The sequence below is a fragment of the Lepisosteus platostomus genome, chromosome 11, assembly GCF_059453375.1.
Source record: "Lepisosteus platostomus isolate fLepPlt1 chromosome 11, fLepPlt1.hap1, whole genome shotgun sequence".
NCBI classification, from domain to species: domain Eukaryota; kingdom Metazoa; phylum Chordata; class Actinopteri; order Semionotiformes; family Lepisosteidae; genus Lepisosteus; species Lepisosteus platostomus.
Window position 1 is genome coordinate 29,706,971 of NC_142621.1, and position 27,100 is coordinate 29,734,070.

The 27,100-nt window shown below is 40.0% G+C and overlaps 1 protein-coding gene across 1 annotated transcript in view; it reads left to right on the forward strand.

Moving 5' to 3' along the window:
• Positions 1-27,100, forward strand: part of LOC148652365 (uncharacterized) — an 81,578-nt gene that overhangs the window by 8,222 nt on the left and 46,256 nt on the right. Inside the window, exons 5-21 of the mRNA XM_088599072.1 lie at positions 1,326-1,364; positions 2,074-2,127; positions 4,405-4,458; positions 6,512-6,619; positions 14,651-14,704; positions 15,054-15,107; positions 15,892-15,936; positions 16,812-16,865; positions 17,406-17,450; positions 18,991-19,044; positions 19,868-19,912; positions 20,658-20,711; positions 21,225-21,269; positions 21,561-21,614; positions 22,392-22,436; positions 24,206-24,259; positions 25,935-26,042. Of these exons, the coding sequence (XP_088455198.1) occupies positions 1,326-1,364; positions 2,074-2,127; positions 4,405-4,458; positions 6,512-6,619; positions 14,651-14,704; positions 15,054-15,107; positions 15,892-15,936; positions 16,812-16,865; positions 17,406-17,450; positions 18,991-19,044; positions 19,868-19,912; positions 20,658-20,711; positions 21,225-21,269; positions 21,561-21,614; positions 22,392-22,436; positions 24,206-24,259; positions 25,935-26,042 (966 nt within the window). The remainder of the gene's footprint in view (positions 1-1,325; positions 1,365-2,073; positions 2,128-4,404; positions 4,459-6,511; positions 6,620-14,650; positions 14,705-15,053; positions 15,108-15,891; positions 15,937-16,811; positions 16,866-17,405; positions 17,451-18,990; positions 19,045-19,867; positions 19,913-20,657; positions 20,712-21,224; positions 21,270-21,560; positions 21,615-22,391; positions 22,437-24,205; positions 24,260-25,934; positions 26,043-27,100) is intronic.

A 27,100-nucleotide genomic window follows, 5' to 3' on the forward strand; every position in this document is an offset into this window, starting at 1 on the left:
AGCTGGTTCTCAACTGCAAGCTTCTTTCAAAGAAGAAACTTCAATGGAATAGATTGTAACAAACTGTTGTCTAAAAGCATATTTAATATTGTATACTTACTGGAACTTATATGTATGTACTCCAGTATTTAACTATGTCTGGAACAACTTAAATACTGTATTTAACATATCACGAGGTATTTCAAAGGTGTATTGGAGGTCCCTGGACCAGGGATCTCCAGTCCTTGTCCTGAAGAGCCCACCAGTTTCTAAAGATATGGAACAATCTATTTCTAATCCCTTAAAGGCGACTAATTCATTTAGAGATCGTTTATAGATCAAGACTTAACTATAAGTTCACATCAGCCCTCAATGTCTCTTAATTGAACAGATTAATTGTTTTTTAGAAACAGGCGACCTAAAGGATAGGACCAGGCCTGGAGACCCCTGTAATTACTGGACCAGAGCTCTCTAGGCCCATGGTTGGAGACCTCTGTACTTATGGACCAGGGCTGGCAATTCCTGTTATTACTGTACAAGGACTCTCTAGGTCCAGGGCTGGAGACCCCTGTAGTTACTTGGCCAGGGCTCTCCTGAACCAGGGCCAAAGGCTTCTGTCTTGGAGGGATCCATGGACAAGCTGGAATAAGCCTCCTATGAGCTCCAGGAGTTCTCCAGTGGCAGGATGGAAATGCTTCTTAGAAAAGGATAAACCCATCAGTACTTTCCCCTCCAGGTCTCACAGCAGAACTTCTTTAGGGATTAATCGAGGACTACTTAAAAGGAAAGCTGAGAGGCCTCTGCTGGTTGGTTCTTTGTTATGTGTTGGATGATTTGTTTTAGTTTTTAGGCTAGAAAACTATTATTGGTGACTTTAGGAGTGTCTCCTGAAGAAGTGTTATTATTTGTTTACAGTATTGTATGATTAACTAAGCCTTTAGTTAAATATTCTGGCCAAAAAAAGAAACCCTGATGCCAGGCACAATCCGTCCCTAGGTGAGCTGCATGGTGACAAAAAGTTACATGAGAAAGTGCTTGTGCAACCACATGAATTCATCACTGATCAATTTGGTTTATCAAGTCCTCCTCGTTCCCTACATAAATAAGTGAATAACCCCTAAGACATCACTATCCCACCTGCCAGTGGTATAATATCCAAAATATATGTGCTTTCTACAGAATGTATACAACTGTTTCATTAAAACATCATAACTAAAAAGACTGCATCTACATAAAGACTACAAGACCACAGCTGAAGAAGAATATTATATTTATAATAGAATATTTACATTTCTAATGCTGTGTGGTTGAAATACTGCTAAATAGTCCCTTTCCCTCTCCTACAGAAAAATAAAGTTTACAAAATGCTCATCACCAAGTGGCCGGTAAGTAGGACTCCATCCTATTGTGGGAATAACTATTTTAACTCTAAAGATATTTGTCCATGAGGACAGGTATCCATGAACTGAGTAGGTTTCAGCTAGGACACACAGTTCCTTTTATTTGTCGCTTAATGTAAGCTCCAATACAAAGACATTAAAGGAATCACCAAAAACATAAATACAGAATGGCAGCAGTAACAACAAGTTAAATAAGATACAGTTTTAAAAAGGTCAGACAAGCAGTGTAAGAAAGAAAAACACCTGTGTGAGCTAGGGGTAGAGTTCAGTAATCTGACAGCTTGTGGGAAGAAACTGTCTCGGAATCTGGAAGTTAATGTCTTTATGATCCTATAATGCTTACTAGGGGGAAGGGCAAAAGGAAAGAAGGATTGATGTCCTTGTGTGACAGGACTTCAGTCTTAGCCTTTAAGGATAAGGTAATTTCCTCAATTTTCCGTTCAAGGGAGACTAGTCATTTGGTGTAGTAAAATTAATCGCTGTTTGGTGAAGACTCTGTGTGGCTCGCAGATAGGAGGTGCCTGAGAGATAGTGACCAAATGCTGGTGGTAGACAACCTGTATTTGCCACAGTACAGGAAAGTCATAGAATTTCATTGCATGTGGTTGTATCTAATAGGATTCTCTATTATTAGTAGTAGTTGTAGTCTAGTTACATTTAACATTCAGCTTTGTGGTTTGTGTTTACACTTCAGAGATTGAAGGGACCAACAGGTCCTTTTGGACACCAGGGGGATCCTGGGCCACCTGTGAGTAGAGGAACATTTTTCTTACTTGTATTATCTAATAAAATATAAGTGCAAAGGTCCTCCAGGCCTCAGTGAACAAACTCCTCTTGAATTTGGTGTGTTTCTTCAACTGATTGATAGAACCAACTATTGTCGGTCATGATAAACAAAAAGCACTTTTATCCACCCATCCATAGCAAGCACCAGGCTCAGGATGCCAGTCCATCACAGGACACGTACATAGATACTAAGACGCACACACTAATACCAGGGCCAGCTTTCCATGAAGAATGCAGAAAGAATGAATATAACATATAAAGCGTGATAAATGTAACTATAACCTGCTTTTATTTTTTATAATTAAGTACTTCATAATAGTCACACCTGCAGTTCACAGCACTTTAAAGTTTTCATCAGATAAGCAACTTTAATAATATAGTGATGAGCAGAATGTATTTCCAAATATCAGCAGTTGCTCAAAACCCTCAGTTAAAATTTACTATGTACTTTTTCAGTTTATCAGTTCTGCTCTAAATGTACTAAATAATCCCCTCACCAGACCCTAGGGAGCTATACTATACAGTACAAGTATGACTTGTGCTTTCCTATAGGATAATGGTGTGTCTTTCAGCAGTTCTATGTATCAATACATTTGTGCTCCTAGGTGTCACTCCCTCTGCAGCCAGAGGGCGCTCCTACTCTGTCCTGTCCCTAGTTTCCTGTGCTTTGCTGTCCTTCCGGTGTCTCTTTCTCTGGGGCTATATATTTCCGGGTCACTCATTCACCTTCGCTCAGCATTGACGTTCGGATGTCCTGAGACCCGCATAGCACCAGGCTGCCACTCTGTCCGTGGCCTGAGGGCATCGGTTTCTATACGACTCCTGAACTGCTGAGCCCGGGCTAATCTCCCGTTCCGCCGCGTTGCATAGGGTCTTTTTCCGCTTTCCTGCCATTCTACAGTTCGTCCCTTTTGACATCCGTGACAGTATGCTGAGCCATCTCCGACACCATGAGCAGCGCATTTTGTTTTTCCGCAGCTTTTTCCTTTTTTCACTGGGCCTTTTTTTTCAGTTCTTCTATTCTAATCGCGGGATGCTACTCCGGACTTCCGTGCCTGTGAGCGGGTCATTCTGTGTTATGGCTTTCCTCGGGTTGTCTTTCCTATTTTTATTACTGGATATCACTCCGGACATCCGTGCCTGTGAGTGGGGTTTTTGCCTGGCTCTCCTCGGGTTGTTCATTCCGATATCAGTGATAGAATGTTAAACCTGTTTTTTTCCCAGGTTTTTCACTTCCTGGTTTCCCCTTCACTATGGTCCCCCTGTCCTGTGTGTCTTGAAACGTTTGGTTCCTATCTGTTTTTTGTGGTCTGTTTCCCTGGTCTCCCACGTTTATGTTTGTGCTTGTGTACTTGTCTTTTTTGTTTTAAGTCTCAGGAGTTCTACCTGACCCCCCCTTCCTCTACCCAATAAAGGTTTATACCCTGGAGGAGGGGGCAGTTCTCAGCCATGGACTCCCGGAGGTTTTCTTTCAGTTAAATTAGATTTTTCCTCCCCTCAGTGCTGTGCAGCTCACATATTTGTATGGGCGTCATGAGCCGCCCATGAAGGGGGGGGGGGGGGGGGTACTGTCACGCCCTCTGTAGCCAGAGGGCGCTCCTACTCTTTCCTGTCCCTAGTTTCCTGTGCTTTGCTGTCCTTCCAGTGTCTCCCTCTCTGGGGCTATATATTTCCGGGTCACTCATTCACCTTCACTCAGCATTGACATTCAGATCTCCTGAGACCCGCATAGCACCAGGCCGTATAGATATATGGCAATTCCAGAACTCTTTGCACTGCTGAGCCCGGTCTAACTCTCCGTTCCACCGCTTCACATAGGGTCTTTTTCCGCTCTCCTGCCAATCCACAGTTCATCCCTTCCAACATCCGTGACACTACATAATTATGCATCAGTAGCCTAGTCTCCCTAGAAGAATAGAAGTCATACTTTAGAAACCAAAGAGCCCTAACCACTGCTGTATACAAAATACTTAAGTACAAATACAATGATGCATCCCTTCTTTCTGAACGTTACAGAGTGTTTCCATGTTTATAGGTTTATATGCATCTCTGAGTCAGGCTACACCTTACTCTGTAGTTACTCTGCAATGTTATGTCTATGTCCAAAAACCTAGTTAAAATATCCTGTAAATTCCAGAATTATGACACATAATAGAGTTGAAGCTCTCAGAAGTTTAACCATACACTCCAGAGACAGCCACACAACATTTAAGACTCTTAATCTTCACCTGTCTTTCAGGGGCCTCCTGGTATTTCTGGAAAACGGGGAAGGAAGGGAGATCAAGGAAAAATCGTAGGTATCTTCGCTTTATCTTTCTTTTGACATTGACAACAATGTACAGATTTTGATTAGTGGTCAAACAGTTAATGTCATGTTATCCAGCTCAAAGTTGGGGCAAAGTGTTACTAGTGTTGCAGTGTTATTCTCGAATCTTGATTAGCGCAGGATTTTAACTTTAAAACTAGTCATGACACTTTGAAGTAGCAAATATTAGTTATATGCACACCATACTATAATATAGGAACAGGTAAAAGTTTATTCCATGCTGAAAAGAAAAGAGATGCAAAATTTCAGCTGTGGACACACTGGAAGAAGCGTCCAAAGCCGAAACATTGTGTCTCTTTTCATTTCAGCATAGAATAAACCTTTACTTGTTCTTTTGCAGTCTACGAATGCTGATGCAACTACTGCACCTACTTGAAATTACTATAATATATATTTACTATGGTTGGAGCACTCCTTTGCCTAAGAGTTTATAGGATCACAAGAACTCTGAATTAATGTTTGAAATTGTAGTATTTATTGTTTTATTTCTGCTTTTAGTAGACTTTCTGCTTTCTGTAGACGTAACAAAATACAGAAAGTGTTTCCCTGAATTATAAATGCAACATTTCTACTTTGTGAAAGGTCATATTTAATTGAAAAAGGGAAAGACACTATTTATCCAGGAAGACAAAGAACTGTCATTAAGATGTGATTATTTTTAATAGTGATCATATAAGAAAGCAAAAATGTTAAACAAAAAGTATTTCACATAATTGTTTATTTTGTCATTATCATTCTAGAAATAGGAGATTACCTTAATTGGATTATTTATAAGTTAATGAATAATTAGAATAATTATATAATTAGAATAACAATAATGAGTTATTAATAAATTCAAATAAAGTATTAACATCAGCAAATAATTCTATTTAGAATTTTTTACATATTAAATGCAATAATTATTATAATTTTTGTTGAAAGTTCACTTTGTTCCTTGCTTATTTTCAATAGTCTCTGTCAAATTTTCTGTGTAAATAAAGAAAATAATATAAATTAATGTCTTTGTTAAAAAAATAGTTTAAACAAAAAGAAAATATTTAAACAAAATAATATTGTGTTTAAACAGGATTCTTTTTACGTTAAATTGAGGTAATATTGCGTTTAAACAAGATGGTGATGCTAGCCCATCCCTAGCAACGAGGCTCTCTTCATAAATGCAACATTCTGTTGACTACAGTTTGTGTGTTGTCCTCAAATTGGTTTTCATTTTGTTTTGCCTTCCCATATCTCAGATTCGAATATACCCAATGCAAGCATAAGCTGAAAGCTTTAAGAAATGTTTGTGCTTAAATTGCTTTAATGCAATATTATCTTGTTTAAATGCAATATTATTTAATTTGAACACAATAAAGGTGTTTTTCAATCATGGCGCTAAAATGCTTCTGTACTTTGCTAAGAGATCATATGCTTATGGCAGTGGGACTATTCACAGTATGAAATGGTAATTTATAGTAGGCAAACCATCTAGTGGAATATTATGTTACCTTAGAAACTACATTTTCAGTGTGGACAACTTCGTTAGTCACTGATATAGTAAAAACACCTTATTTGATGGCATTACATACCTCATTATAATTGCAGCCTGCATTATAAAGGCAAATTCACATTTTGGTCAAATTCCTGTTGTACCAATTATAAATCAAGGAAGGGGATCACTAACCTAATGTTGTAGGGTAGTGTGACAAGGCTTCTGAAAAGCCCAGCTTCCTGACCAGCTAATCTCTGCGAAAGAAGGGTGTGCTAGAGTCAATTTACCCCCAAGTTTGCCTGGCAACATTATTTCCTGGTGCAGACCATAGGAAGACAAATTCTCGATGAGAACTGCAGTGCCCCTCTTGTCAACAGTAGAATTAAAGTGAACTCTGTAGGACCAGCAGCAGGAAAATAGTGAATAGCTTTGCCAGTGTATGTTAAAATGGAAAGCCGTCACTGTCCTCAAGACAGGACCAGGCGAATGTTAAGAGCTGGTTGAAGACAGGGAGAAGGTAGAGATGTCTTGCTCTGTGTGTTTGTATGTCAGGGGGAGTCTGGGCCCCCAGGATTGCCAGGACCCCCAGGCAGACCAGGACAAGATGGGATCCCTGGAGCAGATGGAGAACAGGGGCCACCAGGACGCCATGGAGAGCAAGTAAGGAAACACACCTGGAGAACACAGTGAGACCACTCTGCTAGCCTGAAAGGGCAACAGCATGAACGCCAATGTCCAGAATTTATTCAACTGAACCAATCTTTTTAGGAACTGTCTAACATATCTGACCTGCAATCAAAGTAAGGGTAAAATCTTCATACATAGATAAATATAATATATTAATACATATGGTAGTGATAGCATATTCCACTTTCTTCACCAATGTCTACATTGAATTATTTAACTTGGTCAACAGTTAAAGTTTTGATGTGCTTTTATTCTTGTGTTATATAATATATATAAATATACAGTGTATAAAAAACACAATTAATATTACTGATGTTATATTTGTTTGCAGCAAAAGTGAAACCAAGCAAAACAAAAGTCAGTTTTATTTTGAAGTCTTTTAAATCAATCTACAGTATATGAATAATAAAACATAAAGTATAACTTGCACAAAATTACTGAGAAACACACTTAAAAACAGCATAACATAATGTAAATTTAAAATATTTTGTCGCAATTATTGTGGCATAGTTGTGGCAAAAGGGTGGTTTCTTTAAATAAAACCCTTTATATAGTGAAGACTTGCAATATATAGTACAATTTACTGTACAGTATGCAACAGTCAATCAAGTCACTGCTGGCCTTTTTATTAGCTTTTAAATATGATATGGTTTTAATATAATATATTTATATGTATCGTATGTTTTACGATCAAAACATAAAATTATGATTTTGAATTAATATTTATACACACTTTTGTACACCATATTTAAAAAGTGCAAAATTCTGCTAGTGTTACTGTACAGGATGACTAGCACAGGAAAGCACTAATGGGCTAATAAACAATAAATTTTTATTATTAAAATAAGATTTGCTGTATGTTAGACACACAGCATGTTAAGGATTCACTGTTTTACAAGAGTAGGGCAGATTATTTGAAAAAATTAAAAGGTGTCAGGAGGTACCTTTCAATGTACCGCAGCATTCCTCAAAACACCTCCAGCATTTTAAGCAGCTATATCTGTACATCGTTAATATAAATTAGGAAGAAGAGTGATCCTAGTACATATCCCTGTGATGGTTCACTATTTACATCACCCCTCTTTGAACGTTTACTCTTTATCTGTATGCTCTGTTTCCTATTAACAAATACGCCGTCATACTGTATGCTCTCTGTATCCATTACTTTTGTTGCCTTGTCTAAGAACATTGGTTAGACAAGACTTACAGTACCTTCCCTAAATCAATGTTGCCTATCCATGGGATGTTATTTTCATAACACAGTAGGTAGCTCTCTAGTTTAGTTATAATAATTGTTTCCATTATTTTACATTTAATAGATGTTTGACTTGGTCTATAATTAATGTAATTTTCTACATTAGCTATTCTCCGGTCCATGGTTACAACCCCTTTTTTTTTTTTTTGGGGGGGGGATTGTTGGAAGAGTTGGAATGGCTTCTGACTAACATCTCTTGTTTACTAAAGTACAATTGGTAAGATGCCATTAGGCCCCAGAATTTATCTTGGAGATTTATGTACAGTAACTAGTCCTTCTAGGACCTGAAGCTCCTCTGCTTTGTCTGTGCCAATACTGTTGAATAAAGAAAGTCCTTCTACTGCCCAAGGCATGTTGTTGACTTCTTCCTTAGTGGATACCTGAGCAAAATACTCCTTCAGTACATCAACCAATTCTCTTTCAGCACCTACTGTAGAAGTTTACCGTTGTTGTCTCAGGTACATTTTACATCACTCTTAGAGCTTCTTTTGCTGTAGTTGTTTAGTTGTTCCAAAAGTTGTTTATTATTTGTTTTAGCCTCCATAGTAATATTCTCTCGCTCTCTCTCTCTCTCTCTCTCTCTCTCTCTCTCTCTCTCTCTCAATTCAATTCAATTCAAGGTGCTTTATTAGCATGACCGATGGGTACAATCAGTGTTGCCAAAGCAAATAAAAATAATAAAATTAACATAGAACAAAACAAAAAATAGAAGTAAAATAAAATCTACAGACATGTTACAGACATTTACAACAAAGACATATTATATAATATGGAGCATTATTGGGAGACGGACTCACTGTTCCTCAGGCTGTGACAGGAGATCACATACTGGGCTGCCAGATCAACTGAGTTCCCTCTGGGATTAGATTTCTGAATTTCGGGAAGAATGTTTCTCTAATCCCAGAGTATCTGTCACAGTGCAGTAGGAAGTGCACCTCTGTCTCTATTTCTCCCTGCTGGCAGTGGGGGCACAGCCTGTCCTCTCTGGGCAGACAGGTCTGCCTGTGTCGCCCAGTTTCTATGGCCAGGTTGTGGTCACTGAGCCTGTACTTCGTCAGGGTCTGTTTCTGTTTGTTATTTTTTATTTTGGTCAAATATTCAGCTAGTGTGTATTGTCTGTTTAAGGTTCTGTAGCATTCCAGTTTATGTTGTGTTTGTGTGTGTGTGTCCCAGTGTGTGAGATATTGCTGTTTGATCTGTGCTGTGATGTGGTTGAGTCTGGGTTGTGGTGCTCTAGCAGTGCTGTCCTGAGGCTGGTTAGTGTTGGTGTGGCTCAGGTCGGTGAGCCTCAGGACCAGCTGGCTCAGGGGGCTCTGTTTTGGGCTCAGCTCTTGGCTCAGCAGGGCTTTGTGGTGGTAGGAATTTTGGTCACTGTTTTTTAGGTGTAGCCAATACAATAATATTCTTTTCTGTATGTTTATCAATAGTGGGTACTGGCCTAATTCGGCCCTGCACCCGTTGTTAGGAGTTTTTCTCTGCACACGGAGGATGATTCTACAGATCTCCATGTGCAGAGTTTCTGTGGGGTGTTTGTCCCATTGGGTGTAATCCTGGTCTGTGAGGGGACCCCACACTTCACTGCCGTATAGGGCAATGGGTTGGATTACACTTTCAAATATTTGGAGCCAGATTCTTGTTGGTGGGTTGATGTTGAAGAGCCTCCTTCTTATTGCGTAGAAAGCCCTGAGTGCCTTCTCCCTCAGTGCCTTCACTGCCAGGTCAAAACTCCCGGAAGAGCTGATGGTGAGACCGAGATATGTGTAGCTGGATGTGTGTTCCAATGTGTTGTTGTTCAGTGTGAATTTGTACCTGTTTCCCTGAGGTCTGGCTTTCTTCTGGAAAACCATAACTCTGGTCTTGTCCAGATTGACTGTCAGTGCCCAGGTCTGACAGTACTGCTCCAGCAGTGCCAGGTTCTGCTGCAGCCCCTGTTCTGTGGGCGACAGCAGGACCAGGTCATCTGCGTAGAGCAGGAACTTGATTTCTGTGTCGTGTAGGGTAAGACCAGGAGCTCCAGACTGCTCCAACATTCCTGCTAATTCATTGATATAGATATTGAACAGTGTTGGGCTCAGGCTGCAGCCCTGTCTCACCCCGCGGCCTTGGGTGAAGAATTTAGTCCTTTTGTTTCCAATTTTCACTGCACATTAGCTCTCTGAATACATTGATTTAATGATGTCGTACACTTTGCCCCCTATGCCACTTTGGAGTAGTTTATAAAACAATCTCTCATGCCAAATCGAGTCAAATGCTTTTTTGAAATCGACAAAGCAGGCAAAAAGTTTTCCTTTGTGTTTTTGGTGGACGTGTTTGTCTATCAGTGTGTGTAGGGTGTAAATGTGATCAGATGTGCGGTGATCTGGCAAGAAGCCAATCTGACTTTTACTCAGGACATTGTGTTCGGTAAGGAAGGCCAGTATTCGTGTATTTAGGATACTGCAGAATACCTTCCCCAGGTTACTGTTCACACAGATGCCCCGGTAGTTGTTAGGATCGAGTTTATCTCCACTCTTATAGATGGGCGTGATCAGTCCTTGGTTCCAGGCCTCGGGGAAACATCCGGCTGTCATGATGAGATTGAGGAGTTTGAGCAGGGCTTGTTGCAACTTTGGGCTGCTGTGTCTCAGCATCTCATTTATGACTCCATCATGGCCACAGGCTTTGCGTGGTCTGAGGGCCTGGAGTTTGTCCAGTAGCTCCTGCTCAGTGATTGGGGAGTCTAAGGGGTTTTGGTTGTCTTTGATAGCCAATTCCAAAATTTTGAGTTTTTCATAAATGGTGTTTTGGTCTGATTGATTTGTATTTGGGAGCTTTTCATAGAGATTTTCAAAGTATGTTTGCCAGATTGCTCCATTTTGGATGGCCAATTCTTCTGGTTTTGATTTGTTTAAGTTGTTCCACTTCTCCCAGAAACAGTTCTGATTTAGTGACTCCTCAATTTCTGCAAGTTGTTTGTCTATGTATGTGTTTCTTTTCTTTTTCAGCGTGTGTTTGTAAAGTTTTACCATGTCACAGTACCTGAGTCGCAGATCTGTGTTGTGTGGTTGTCTGTGTTTTTCATTTGAGACTTTTCGTAGTGCATTTCTGATGTTTTTGCACTCCGTATCAAACCACTTTTCTTTTGCTTTTGTTTTTTGGTAGTTTTTTGATGGAGTTGTTTTTAGCTTAGATTTTGATGCTAGTTTGTGGAATAGGTGATTTAGTTTTTGTGTGGCCAAGTTTATGCCTAATCTGTTGGTTTGATACGGAGTGTTTAGGAATGTGTCCATCAGTGTCTGAATTTCGTCATGGCCCAGTGCAGTTTGGTATCTGTCTAGGCTGTCTGTGTCCCATCTGTATGCCTGGTTGAGGTCATACAGCTGGCTGGGCTGTGTCAGTGTGTCTCTGTGCTGGTGTGTTCTCTTCATGTAGAGTGTGATCTGGCTGTGGTCGGAGAGGGGAGTTTGTGGCCTGACAGTGAAGGCACTGATACAGGAGGGGTCCAGGTCGGTGATGGCGTAGTCCACCACACTGCTGCCCAGAGCTGAGCTGTAGGTGAACCTGCCTAGAGAGTCCCCTCTAGTCCTGCCGTTGACGATGTACAGGCCCAGCCCTTGACAGAGCTGCAGCAGCTCGCGCCCGGTGCTGTTGACCGTGGTGTCATGGCTGCACCTGTGTGAGGTGACCGGTGTATGGTACAGAGGGGATTGTCCGAATATGTGAGTATTTCCCTATGTGCTGGTGAAGTCTGCCAGTGTGCCTGTTCGTGCGTTGAGGTCACCACAGAGCAGCACGTTTCCCTGGCCCTGGAAGTGACCGATCTCCGTGTGGAGACTGGGGAGAATTCCCTCACTGTAGTAGGGGGATTCTGAGGGCGGGATGTAGACAGCACACAGGAAAACCTCGTTTTCTGTACAGATGGTATTTCTTTTGATTTTAAGCCAAACTCGTGACTCTTCTTTCTTTACTAATTGTATGGAGTGACTGAGCTCCGCTCTGTACCACACAATGATCCCCCCAGAGTCTCTGCCCCGGGTGATTTGGGGTTTTTTGACAGAGGGCACCATGATCTCCTTGTAGCCTGGGGGACAGTGGGTAGCCAAGTCTCCCCGACACCATGTCTCCTGTAGGATCATGATGTCTGTCTCCTTTACATCCTTGATAAATTCAGGATCAGTGCTCTTCTGCCCAAATGTTGACGAGCCCAGACCCTGAATGTTCCACATACTTATCTTTAGAGATCTCATTGTTATCGTTTGAATTATCTTTGCAATTTGTTATTGTTTTCTGGAACTGTATCAAATTTGTGTCGGACATTTACATCATCAACAGAAACAAGTATTGTGCTGGGTTTTTGTCTGTCGCTGTGGGTGATGGAAGTTCAGCTCATAAGCCGGGTGCAGATGAGGTTCAGGAGCTGCCGGATTTCTCCCAGCTCCAAACCACTCGGGACTGCTGGTCTGGCCAGGGCTGCGGCGTAGCTGTGCAGGAGGGGCTCGGTCCGGCTCTGTTGTTGTGCTGGGTGGGGAGGGGTTGTGGTTCTGGTCCGGTTCAGCTGCTGGTCTGGGTGAGGGGCATGGGGTGGGGCGCTGGTTCTGGTCCTGTTCGGTCGTTGGTCTGGGTTGGAGGGCTGTAGGGTGGTGCTGGTTCTGTTCTCTCTTAGCCTGCCTAGTGTCCTTTTTTTACTTTTGCTAGCAGTTCATTGTACTCTTTTTCTTTAACTGGATCCTGTTGGTTTTTAATAATTTTATCAATTGCTTTCTTTACCCTTATTTTTCCAGATTTTTTTAATCATTTGAGATAATGCTCTTTAGCTTTACATCCTTCATCTGGATTAATCATTGCTATCTGAAAAGACAAGTACTGTATCAGAACCTTGTAATATATCTCCCTCAACCACAACTAACAGAGAGCCAAACAGATGATAACTCAGAAAAGGTGCTTCTGGTAATTCATTTCTGGTTTCCCAATTAATTTAACGAATGGGCAGAATACTCGAAAGAATGAAATACTGTAGCACTAATAAGGAAACAGTGATAAAGCGTGTATAGATTCAAATCCTAAAAGCTCAAAAACAACTTTATACTGACCCTGTTATTGTAGGACTGCACTAAGGGATGGGTTTCCAATACATACAGTTCTGTATATGTCTGAGTTGTGCATGTAATTATAGTTTTCTGAACTGAGAATACATTTTTTTTGCTTTGAAGCTCATAAAGTCTGTCATTTATCCAAATTATGGGTATCATGGAAAATTTAGTGAAGTTTGGTAACGACGAGCTAAAAACTCAGTGTCAGTGCTCCTCCACCATTCTTCCTTTTATTGCCATGATCCCCTCTGTCAACTACCTACACAGCTTTCTCCTTTACACCTCCTTCCTTAGTGCTTCTTCCAAGAATAGCTACTGTTTCTTTGTTCTTTTCAAATTCGGTTTAATTAACTTGCAGACTAGGGCAAATTGAAAGGCTGGTCAAATGCATCTCCACTCCCTTTAAATGTCATTTTAAACGTGAGCAATACCATAACAATATCAGTAAAGCTGAAAAGATTTTCAGTCAGACAACTTTCTCCTTTACACCTTCTTTCTTAGGGCTTCTTCCACTCCAGACACACAGTTCCTCATAATTCATTGGTTATGCAGTGATGACACCAACATCCAACATCATGCTCTTAAAATGCGCTCTTTCTTCGATGACAGAGGATAAGCTACACATAGTATTGACAGGGCCCTAACTTGAGCTGAAAACACCCCTCATAATATCAGTACAAAGAGGAATTCCCAGATCCAGAACTGTATCCCACTGGGGATTTTCTTCCACCTCAACATCCTTTTATACTCAGGGTCATCAAAGATAACTTTTCCTTTATTTAGGATTTCTCAACAGGATCCTTTTTTTATTCAAACCCATCTCATATCACCAAGCAACTTTCCTGTCTACAGTTCCCTTAAATGAACATACAGTAGGTGCCATCTACACAAGGCCCTTTTTCCTGTAACAGAAACTGCTGCATCATCTGCATAGCCAGTCTTATGCAAATGCATGGCCCAGAAAACATATGTGTCTGGCAATCTTATTTACTGCAACTTTTGCAGAAAGTGTCATGTCACTTATACTGGTGAGACGAATCGCCTACCATTTCAGGGAACATGTCAGAGAAGTGAGAAACCCTTCTGTTCACTTCTCTAAGCTGATAAAAATCAGGTTCAACTGTTCCAGTTTTGATTTAGTTGACCTTTCTTTCCACTTACTTTTACAAGGATTCAGGGCTCCTACTCCAGAATAACACCATAAACCAAGATTATCCTAAAACTTGGACAGCAACCTCCTCCTTCTCTCAGTAATACTTATTTCTTTTTAAACTCTCATATTTCATCTACAGATTTCAGCTTATCACACCTATCCACCCAGGGATAGACATACTTTCTTACTCACTGTGTGCCCATTCTCACCTTAAGTTTTTCATTACTCTATATTCCAGCCACCTTACTCTCTCACATTTCAAGAAGGCCCAGCAGCAAAATGGTGTATTTCTTCTTTCTAGTTTTCATTACCTTTACTTGTCCCTTGCAGCTGATGCACGCTCACACAGCTCCTCCTCAACCTTCACAGCCTTAAAAGACATTGGACAGTATTTGTGTAAATGAAGGCATTTAAAGTTTGGTGGACAAGTGGTCCCAAGTTCTTTAAGTGATACATCAAGACCTTTCTCTGCTATTTCTTACCAGGACCATTGTAATGGTCTTTTGCTTGTCTGTGTGTTCCTGCAGGGTCCCCAGGGGTATAAAGGAGAACTGGGAATCAAAGGGGAGCTGGGTGAGTGGGTAAGAATAGCTAGTGTTTCTTTGTGCTTTTCAAATTCAGTTTAATTAAGTTGCAGACAAGGGCAAATTGGAAGGCAGGTCAAATGCATCTCCACCCTTTAAATGTCATTTTAACCGTGAGAAATACCATTGCCGTATCAATAAAGCTGAAAAGATTTTCAGTCAGGCCTTTGATCTGACAGTTGCTTAAATATTCCCATGAAGGAAGCTCCTAAAAGGAAAGGTCTGCAGTATGTTTGTGCCCAATGCTGTAGAAACTGCTTATTCTACATGTCAGCTCAGTGGATTCCAGGTCATTGTTATCTCTAGTGTATGTCTCCTGGTCAATATTCAGTGCTTTCTTTTGTAGGGTTATGATGGACAGCGTGGAGCCCAGGGAAACAAGGGAAGAAAAGGAGCAAAGGTAAGGTTTTTATGTCCTGACTTAATATGGAAGCCTTTGGGTTTTTTGCTCCTAATTCATATTGTAGACAGGCAACTTTTGAAGCCACTGTTTGCAGTTTTGACATCCCAAAAATCACTGCCAGTGATCCTGCTGCTCATAACTAGATTTTCTGCCATCTGTACGTTAGTAATAGACAAATAAGTTCTAGAACCCGAGATGAAGATGACGTTTGATTAACTGAGTTTATTGCATGCAAGGAACAATAAGACCAAAGTATTATTTGAAATCTAGGTACAAAACTTCCAGTTTATATAGCAAAGTTCACCCGCTTCTGATGCAAATTGTTACCATAGTAATGGGGGCCCCCTATGTTTGGACATTCCCAAGACCTTGAACACTTTTGATGCTCGGTTTTATCTTTCCTTAGTTGGTGGGGGGGGGTCTTTATCTTGCACTTGGAATTTCATATCAATTAACTCCCATCCTTGCCATAACTCAAAGGCGCCTAAACATGGAATGTTTTGTGTTACAAGAAGACTTTGTGCAGAATGAAATCAGTTAACCCCTTTTTCACATCTTATATCTTTCTTCAGTACTGATCCAGTAAAAACATTGATGTTTTTTGTCTCTACTCTACATACTGTAGGTACATATTGGATACAGTGGATACAATATTAGTATTTTCTTCTTTCTTTCTATACTGTTTAGTAACTTTACTTACTATATTGGTCAGGTAAAACTTCTGAGCAATCAATCAAGTGAAAAGGAATGAACTATTTTGATTTCTTTCTTTTGCCTGCAGGGCAATAAAGGAGAACAGGGGTTTCCTGGAGTTCCTGGCATTCTTGTGAGTAATCATTTCCTAATCTCACTTCTAGTCACCCACCAGCTTGCGACATATGCATTCTGTGTACCTCTTTAGTTTGCCATTTTCTAATATCCAACTCCCAGGTTCTAAATATTTCCCTTGGGTTTGCATTCAAGCATGGCAGTTAGAAACCAGCCTCAGAATTCAAACATAACTGTACAGCCCTTGAGAATGTACGCATCTTGTATGTAATGCCTGTAACCCTCAGAAAATGTTCTCTTTTAAAAAATCCACACATTTGTAAAGGGGGTCCACAATAAATACCTACCCTGTTTATCGCTATTGCAAAGCACAGCACATAAACAAGGACATACTTCCATACAGTACATATAATGGAGCAAAGTCACTCCAGTCATTCTCAACTATAAAATACAATGGTCCTGCTCTGATCCTCTCGACTTTTAAATGCAGCTTTCATCAGTGTGTGATATAACAGATGATGTATCACAATCTATTTTCCGTGTCTGAGTTGCTGCATTGAATGGAAAAAAAAAACATGTAGGTAACCAGTGGACACTCTGTCCTATGATACCTCCAAGCCTGATATCCTCAGTTCTCAGAATCTAAGCAGGGAATTGAAATGGAAAAATCACAAGCTTTACAAACAATAAACAATTGTTTGCTGTAGATGGTCTCCAACACTTGTACATCACCAAGCTACAGTTTGTTTTTGCAATAGTTTATTTTCTGTAAAGCAAGGTCTGCTTGTGGCTTCACAGCCCTCTCTTCAAGTAAATTATTTTTCTTTCTCTTTTTGCCCTTGTGAGCTCATCAGGTGTCCTTAGGTGTGTTGAAAGGCACCATGAGCATGAGCTTCAGCATGAAGGGGTTCAGGAGTTGTCTTGTGTTGACAGGGTTTGCAAGGACCCAGTGGACCAATGGGACTGACAGGACACCCTGGACCTCCTGTAAGTACAGCTGGTCTAGTCTTCTCTCCGGAAAAGTAGCATTGCAAATGCACATCTCACAGCTCACAAGGGCACATAAGGTTTTTAGTCCATTTACAGTGTATGAAAGTTAGGGGAATGATTGGTTGAGCAAGTAAGCAAGTTTAGTAAGGATCATCAGTATGTACAGCACTGAATTGACAGAAAAATACTGATGCTAGGAAACCTGACAATTCCAGCATGATTGTAAATCATTCCAAGGGATTTCAACAACTTCATCTAGCCATATTTCTGTTTTGTTGCACCTGATCTGCAAAAAAAAAATGAAATGGCTGTCCAGGATGAAGGAAAAGAACATGGATTCCATTTCCAGTAAAGTCAATGAAGTCCCTTAATGTAAGGCTCTGGTGTCAGATATACAGTATACAATTATGCCATGAGGCTGCAAGTAATCTGATGTTCTTTAGCACTATAGCACAGTTTTAAAAAGTGTTACCTTCTGTGATAATTAACGACTTGAAAAAGAAAAAAACAACCTAAAATCAAAGCATCTTTTTTAAGGGTGAAACTGGAGCCATGGGATTTACAGGCCCACCAGGACCAACTGTAAGTAACCCATCTCTTCTTCATTTTGGAAAGGGACAAAATTCTTCTTAATGAATGGATTTGATTGAGAGTATCCCAATGCTGCAGGATTTTTTTTCTGTATTTCAAGTATTTCAAACACCTATTGCACAGTATATGTAAAACTGGACAGGGCAATAAAGCAATTAAAACTATGAATTTTATCATTTATATAAGTCCAATTTACATTTTTGTTTACAACCTGACCTGTTAATGCCTCCTTGACTATTTCATTTATTATATTCTGAAGTAAAAAGGCACATTCATATTTCTTAAGCACCTCTTACAACACATTTAATTGTCACCAATTAGGACATAATTAAGAACACATCAATATTTTGATATCATGGGGTGCTTTTAATGCAATTTCCTGTATGTTCCCAAGTCCCGTCATTTCGTGGCGACTTTAAATTTAAAACTATATTAATAGAGTACAATTTTAGAACAGCTTTTTAAGTTTTAGTTCTAGTTTTGCTGGTGGTTTAAATGCCATACTTTTTGATACCCATTCCCACCATTTAATTTTTTTTGTCTTGATGAGGACATGAACAAAGCCATTTAAGCAGCTTATACTGTACTGTAGATGCACACTCCAGATTTATTCATATCCCTGACGAAAGGGGGAAAAACTCATAAAACGGAATGGGTTGTGGACTGAATGATCTGTCTTGCTCAAAAACATCTAGAAATATAATGCTATAATTGTAATAGCATTACACAGAGCAAAGTATATATCTGTCATAACTAATTAATTTAATTCCAAAAACCTGGGGCATAAAAGGAGGCTACACATACTGTACTGTAGTTGGATGCATTTTTATGTTTACGGTCAGAGAGTTTACCGCAGACTGTAAGACTGGGTCACAACTTAGAAGCCTCTTCTGCAGGTGAACCACAAACAATATTGCCTAACTTCATGTGTATTAAATATGGGACAATGTCTTACACTCAGATGACATAGAAATTACGTTTTTTGAAGTGAAGCACGTGTTGAAATAACACGCAAGCCCACTGTGAAGAGTTGTAGGGGGTGTACTGCATGTTGTTTAGGGTTGTTTTGCACCTCTGAGTCCTAAAGCCATGGTCCAAATAGGGGGGATCATAAATTTCAACTTGTACCAGCACATTTTGGCTCAACAATTTTTCCTGGCAGAGAGCTCAAGGTTGGCAGAAAACGGACATTGCAGCATAACAATGGTTTAAATCAGACATACAAATCAATAAAGAAATGTTTGTAACTGCATACAAAATACATATTCTTGACTGGCCCCGATCCAAACCAATATTTGTGGATCAAACTCAAGAAAGCAAACAACAATAAAAAACTAGGTCTGAGAAGAATGAATAAAATGCCCCCATTAATGCTACAGCCTCACAACACACTACTGGAGGAATCTTGTCATTGTAGAAGGACTGGCTGTTTTCCTGTCATCACAGTTTTATTGGTAGCTAACTTTTGAAAAGTCAGAATCAGAACATGTGAACTTTCCTATTCATGTTTCAAAAATCTAATGTTTTCCAGGGAATCACGGGTCCCAGGGGGATGAAAGGAGTTCCAGGAGTGAACGGACCTCCTGTAAGTCAAGTGACAGTCTTAAAGGAGATAGCAACTACAGAAATGTTTCCATTGCAAATACAGCGAGTCTTGGTGGTTACAAACTGCTACCTGCCCACCAACAACACAACACTAATTACTTGTGATTAGTGAGCAAGTCTGTTTTTTTATGTCATCAAAAAAAAGTTTAAAGTGCCCGACAGAGACCTACAGGATATATGTACTTCCCGTTCACAACTTATTATTTTTCGTATCTGGCTTCAAAAAGCATTACAGGGATTTTTAGAGGTGTTAAGAAGGTAAGAGCATGTAGTTGTGCTTTATTAATTACCAGATACTGATGTGATTGATACACAGTGCCATGAGCCCTTGACGTCACTGGATTGAACACAAGCTATGCTTTTGTATTATTTTGATTAAATTTATGCCTGCATTTACCCAAAAACAAAATGTGTACAATTATGTACTTATCATTCATATTAATCTCATGATCACAAATAAAAAAATGTTTGACTGTAAAGTGAACCTAGAAGTTTTGAGTTTGTTGTCCCAAAACCTCTGGAGAGAACTAACATATGTTAGCACATGTGCCCAATTATTTTTATTTAAATGTTTGTATTGAAATGATTCATGTATTATTTTCTACATTTTCTGAAATAATATTATTACTTATTCAATGTGAATGTTTTCTTTGTAGACCAAATTCAACTGGTTGGCTTTTTCGGACAACCTGAGTAGTCAATACAGTAAAACTCAGTAATAACAGTAAAAGATTAACGCCATATTCCTATGTGTGACTTTTTAAAGGCTCTTGATCTCTACTGTCTGTTGTTCCCATTGTCAGGGGCAGCCAGGGTCTATAGGCCAGAAAGGATCCAGAGGTCGAGCGGTGAGTGAAAGTGCCTCTGTCTCTCAGTGAACAGGGGTCTACAAACGGTTTCAGTAGCACTCTACAGGTATGGATCAAGTCTTCCACTAAAGGATAACTAGAGTATTTGCAGTAGGGGAGTTAAGCAAAATAGATTGCACCACAAACACAAGCTTCTCTCTCCCTGTCTGTGTGCCTGTGTGTCTCATGGAGAGCAAGCTGGGGTATGCGAAAAGACAAATTCCTAATGCAAGAAATTGTATATGGCTAATAAAGTGATCTTATCTTATCTGGAATCTTATCTTACACTGGAAAACAGTGAAACATGTTCAGCTTAGGCATCTGGTAATGCATTTCTTGAAGCTGGTGATAACAACTTTATTGCTCACCTACCTCAGTCAAGGAACAGTAAACTGATTTAAATAGTACACCAGTGCAGCTCTCACTGTTTTTACTTCATTAAATAACATAAGACTCTATGACCTACTGGACCTTATTTTATCCTGCAATTATTTTACTGCGCTTATTGTGAGGCTTAAGAAGGGAAAGCAGGGGGAAAAGTCATTGGTCTTAAAGAACATACGTTGTAAGTAAAGAACCGGGATCATATGACTTAATGATATCCAGATAAACTGGAACCTTGGAGTCCATCTCTCAGATGTGTTTTTAAGGCATTTGTCTAGAGATGACTCATGGAGGATATGAGGGCAACACAAAGGGCATTCTGTGTAATTCCCTTGTAAGATGTGGCTCTGCCTGATTGCAGGGGGATCCTGGCAGCGATGGCATGGCGGGGCTGCCTGGAGTGCGCGGTCCACAGGTAGGAAAAGAAACAGCCCCACGGAATTCATAAAGGACATTAGCCTTCTACCCATTAATGAAAGGGACTGGTATTCTGGTGAAAATCATCAGCTTTTATTCCCAGGGGCTCATTCAATTTGAATGGGTTTCCCCAGAGCAAAGAATAATTTATGTGGTACTAAGTCTAACTAACATGAAAGAGTATTAAGGAACCCATATTCAAAATGGTTTCAATCTAATTCCAGAGGTATTTCAGCTATTGAGGAAGAAGGGGTTTCATAGAATCAGACCAGGACACAGAATGTTAACATACACATTTCTGTTCTGCTACAGAAAGGTGTTTTAGACTGTATCTTCAGGATAGTATTTGCTTTGGTCACAGACCAGACTGGACAACAAGGGTTCTATCCACTGTTTTCTCAGATTCTAATAGAGAAATGTGTTACATCTGTGCACACACTTAAATATTGTCTGTGGTCTTGCATGTGCACAAGTGTCTTCTCTTCCATTTGTTTCTTATATATTGCCACAGGGGAAGCCAGGCAGAGAGGGGTCACCAGGTCCCAAAGGAGATAAAGTGAGTGCCAGCTCAATTCATAATGGGACAAAAAACAACAAAAAGGATTTACAAGGATTAGTAACCCAGCATAACAAGATCCAGGATCCTGGATCCAAAGGCAAAAAAATAAACTGCTCAAAGGAAGTAGCCTTAATGGAACATGAATTGATTGATATGCAATAATCCATGACACTCAGAAGAAAATACAACTGTATTTCTTACAAAAGCAAGACTGTTTATCTAAATCTGACCATAAGGCACTCACTGGTGTCCACAAAAAACGTTATGCTTTCTTTGCTCCTGTAATAGGGTGACCTGGGAGATCCTGGTGAGATGGGTGAACCTGGACTGTCAGGACCAAATGTGAGTAATATCATCCAATACAGAGTCATAGTTCTGTAGGACTTTGACCCAACAGAATGAAGCAATTCTCAGAACTTCTACTGATGAAAAATATGATGAATCATTTAGTACATGCATGGTTCCATTCTCTTGGTATCAATTTCATATGCTTTTAGGTTGCTTTATGGAAAATTGATTCTTATATTGTAATGAGAAATCTAAAAATGTCTGAAGCCCGGAGAAGGTGCGTTTATAGTAATGCTGTCTCCTACTGTATTTATAGATTAGTATAATATTATCGGGACCCTATACAGTATGTAGTATTTTTGTATTCTTAATCTCTCTACAAACAAATAGGATGAGTGTGAGCAATTTATTTGTGGACAAAAAATTGATAACATTTGATAATTACTAGTTTGACTATTGACTATTGACTATTTCTAGTTTGTGAAACACAAACTAGAGGAAACAAGTATAAAGTGCATGGTAGTGCATTTAAAACTGAGAACAAGAGGCACTTCTTTACACCAAGGGTTACAAGTGCCTGGAACAGTTTACTCCTCCATCTTGTTGGAGCTGATACCCTGGAATCATTCAAGAGATGGCTGGATAAATCATCTACTAACTACAAAACAGGGTAGATGGTTAAAGTGGCCTCTTCTCATTTAAAAACTTTTTTTGTCCACAAGTACAAACGCAGTGTGAGTGAAACTCAAACGGACGCAGTGTAACCTGGTGTATGTTTACGGATTGTGTTAGTTCAGACCACATTCACCATCACACCTCGCTCTCTTTCAGGGCCCCACTGGAAACCCAGGAAGGACTGGACCCCCAGGTGATCCAGTAAGATTTCTTAAAACAATTACTTCATATCACAACTGCTTGATTCGTGTTACACATTGCAGCGTAATACTGAGAATCTATCACTTGTTTGTTGATGAGCACAGTTCCCAAAATGCTATGGCATCATAATTTCCAACACATATATGGAAAAGAAGACGGTTTTCAGGCTTCAATAGTCATGATGGACAGAGCAGATATTAAGAGAACAACCCAAAGATGATAAAATACACCTTTTTATTTTTGTTCTTTTAAGGGACTTAATAATCTTATACCAGTGGTTCCCAACCCTGGTCCTGCAGTAACACTGTTTGTAAATCCAGTTCGTAATGATGACTTAATTGATTTGATTACTTGTTTAGACTTTTTTTTATTATTTTCATTCAGTCCTGTGTGTCAGACTTCCAGGGTACTGTTTCAAAGAACAACAACATCAACACGTAAAAACTCAATTTGCCTGCTGTTGTTTCTAAACAGCTCTCACTAGCTGATCAATTATGTGGAACAGACCCAGGTGGAAATGAGACTACAGAGGTCCATTTGGTTATATTTCAGAGAGCACTCCCGAATGATGGTACTTCTGAAACTCAGAAATTGGTACAGAAATCATACCAATTCCAAATCCTATTTGAATTAGAAAAGCAAATGACAGATATACCCCAAAAAGAAAACTAAAAACAATTTGCCTGTGATTAACAACCTTTATGAAGCAAACATCAGAAGACTCAGTGTCCCTTCAGGGCCAGAGTTGGGAGCAACAATCCTATACAATGATTACTGTGTTATTCTTAGAGATGACAATGTCTTTGTTTCAGAAACCATTTAAACCGTTTGTTTATGATTCTCAAAGCTTTTTTTTGAAGCTACTTACTCCCCCTTTTATTAAAACGTATATGAAAGATTAAAGGAGTAATGTTGACAGGTATTTCTAATTAATAATAACTGTTAATATTGGTGGAGTTAGTGTTTTACTGGGGCACAGTATGCACACGTGTACTGTTAGTGTTGTGCCATTGTAAAATTTCAATACCCTGACAAAATGACAAATTATTGTGGAAGGAAAAGACAGTGAATGCCACTGCGTTACAATCAGATATAGACAGTAAAGGATACAAAAGGGGTAGACTGGTTTGGCAAACTCTTAAACACCTTCAATATCTGCAAAAAGAGAAAAGAGCCGGACAACGTTTCCACAACCAAGGCAAAAGCCTCATTGTTCCTCTTGAATCCAAAGTGCAGATAATGGTCAGCATCTTCTCTCCAGCACTCTGGCACTGGCTTTATCCTGGGGTCAGAGGTGAATTGGAACACACCCTCCTGTAAGATTTCATAAAGATAGAGACCACGTACCTGCCATAAGCATCACGTCACCCCAACTTTGACCAGTGTTTTCAGCGTGTCTGGGTGAATCTTGTCCACCTCTGCTGCATTACCACAGCAAAAGCACTTTAACTCTGTAGCAATGTGGAAAAATCTGATCTTAACGGGGGTTTCCAGAATGACCTCTGTAAGTTGGGTGTTTCCACAATCTCGAGGAGCTACTCAAAGTGATGTTACACCTCTCAGTGATCTCCTCAGTCAAAGCCATTTCTTTAAAGCACTTGATAGGGCCTGCCTTGGCAAAATCCTGCTGATCCCACCTAAGGAGTGTTCATTATTGCATTTCTGTTGCAATAATGTTCTCTTTTCATCACTAAATACCATAATAATTCCCAGACTCTTTAGTAACAAGAAGCTGTGCACGTGTTTGTCTCTTTGTCCCTATCTCACAGGGACCTAAAGCAGCAAAGGGGGAGAAAGGAGATCCTGGATTTAAAGGAGAACCAGTAAGTCAAGCATTTTATGTGGAAACTACAGTTTGAACTTTTCTTGGACTCAAAATACAAAGTGTCACATCTTAGTCTTTTACTCTCTCTAATTCTGGATTAGTGTTTCCTGTATAGAAGGCATGCATTAGACCATAAGCAATCTCACATACAAACAACCTGCCTAGGCTAAACATTCCCTAGTATTGGATTCTTGTCTATATGCACCACCTGTATGGACTTTGAGATATTCTTGTTGTATGTAACTTGACCACATTGTCACGATTGTCATCCCTCCTCTAGAGGGCACTCCGACCCTTTTGTGTTTTAGTTTCATTATCACGTAAACCTGTCCCTGGATTCACCGTTATTATTTAAACCTCGTGCCTCTGAAGCTCGGGGCTCTTCACTGGAAGATGGACGCCCAGAGGCCCGCCTAGCATCAAGTCACCTTACGTCCGCGACTCGAAGGCATAGACTTCCGAACTGCATCCTGACCAGCTGAGTCCGGGGCTCGGAGCTCCTGGCCCTGTCACTCCATTTGTAACTTCCTTGTCCCTGTTCCTGTTCATGTTTTGAAACCATGGATCCCATGGTTTTGGATTTTGGACTGCGCCCTGACTAAGTATCACCAGGGCAGGTCATATGTTGATGTGGAATTGATTTCCATCTATAGCTTATTGTCATGGCAACTGCCTGATTGACAGGTCTGTCCGCTGTGGTGTTTTCAATGCAGTTGGCAATCCTATGGCGCAAGCTGACATGGTACTCTGAGCCCAGGGTTATTTCTTTGACACAGATCTCATGAGACTGAGCTTGGGGTACTTGCAGGTAGCTAGCTGTGACCATGAGTCTCCAGGTGTATCACAGAAGCCGAAGGCTAGCTGTGGAGAGACTGGGAGAACAGGAAGACCCCATACGTAGCTGCAGGAATGGTTTGAGGTACCGGGTGGAGTCGGGGAAAAGAGACGAGAGCCCTCAGGCAGCGGACTTGGGGCAACCTGGTGAGGCTAGTCTTACGACATCCGATCCCAATGCGAAGCGAGGAGGAAAGGGAGACCCGGAAATATATAGCCCCAGACAACAAGACACACCGGAAGAACAAGTATCACACAGGGAAACTAGGAACAGGACAGAAAAGGAGTGCCCTCTAGATGTATAGGGTGGGACAAGGTGGTGATTCACAATCGAAAGAGAAAAGAACAGTTTCAGATTAGTCCTGCACATGGTGCAATAACCACTTCTGCAACTTCTCAGGAGCCTGTTGGCTTGTATAAAATTGTAAAAAGTATCAAATGAAAAAACTAAATATAATTTTAAAAATAAAAAGACCTTACAGGTGTTTCAATTTCATTATTGTTCTATATATGTGATTAAATTAACTGCTTGATCTATTGGCTCTTTGCTAAGTAGGTATGACCTGAAAACTATGAACGATTGTTTAAGAACAAAAAGGTCTGGGCTGTACAATGTTTTGTTCTGAGCAAATTTGTTACATCAGAACAATTTGCTGAAGATGCGTGTTCTTTTACTTTTGCTCTTTAGGTATCATATCAGATGAAACTTACTTACTAGAAAGCAATATCCCAGGCTTTGCTGGTTGAGTTTGTCTTATTCGTCAGACTGTTGTGTGCTTTTGGCTGCCATGTTGACTTCAGCTCCAGGCTAACACAAGGCTTCCTTTGCTAATGAGCAGGGATTCCCAGGTCTGCGTGGAAAAAAAGGTTACAGAGGGCGAGGAGGCCCCTCTGGCTTTCCGGGCGTAATGGGACGCCATGGTGATCCAGGACCCCCAGGTCCCAGAGTAAGTCTCTTTTTACCATTACAAAGTTTTCATTTAAATACATACCATATATATATCCATAAGGAACAGAAACCGAGAGATTCCATTGCTTAATATAAATATTAGAAGTAGACAATAACGTTTAAGAGGATAGTTTTGATTATTTATCATAGTAATTAGTTCATCCCAAACAAATCCAATTAGTTGCATGTGATATACAATGCCCTGCAAAGTTATTCATACACTTCTTATGGTACTCCCTTTCTCCTTATAAGTAACAGTTTTCAAGTCTTTCCGCAATTTTCCATTACAGGATTCCTGTCAGATGTTTTTACTGGGCCACTCAGGGACATTCACTGTCTTATTCATAAACCAATCCAATGTACTTTTGGCCTTGTGCTTTGTATCCTTGTCCTATTAAAAGGTGAATTTGAGTCTCAGTTTTAAGTCTCAAAGAGACTCAGACAGCATTTACTCTTGAAAATTGCCTGTACTATCACGTTGGGTGTTGTTTCGGGTTTGCTTCAGATGTTTGCATTTAGACCAGAATTTTTCATTCCAATTGTACCTTATCAGACCACAAAGCAAATCATGCTACATTTCCAGTATCATTGAATGCTTTGTAACAAACTCCATTTCGGATCTGAGATGGTAAGCTTTGACTTGTGGACCATTTTTTCCCATGTCAACTTCACAATTGCATCCCTAACCCTTTTCCTCCTTGCCCAGCTGCTCTATTTGGAGGTAGTCTAATATAGGCTTTGTCTGTGTTGAATAACAGACCATCCACTTACTTGTGATCAGCTACACCATGCTAAAAGAGATATTCAGTGTTTTTTATATTTTGGTCTGTGCCTTTTTACAGCTTTATCTCTTAGTTGTTTTGAAAGCCTCAGTACATGGTTGAATCTTTGCTGGACATTCACTATCTAACCGAGAGGATTTACTGAGACAGGTGTATTTATTTTGAAAATATGTGAACCAATACTATTGCACTCGGACTGAGGACACTCAACTAATTGTTTTTGCTGTGTATAAACAAATATTAATCTCTACAGTGTCATGGCAGTGAGTGACAG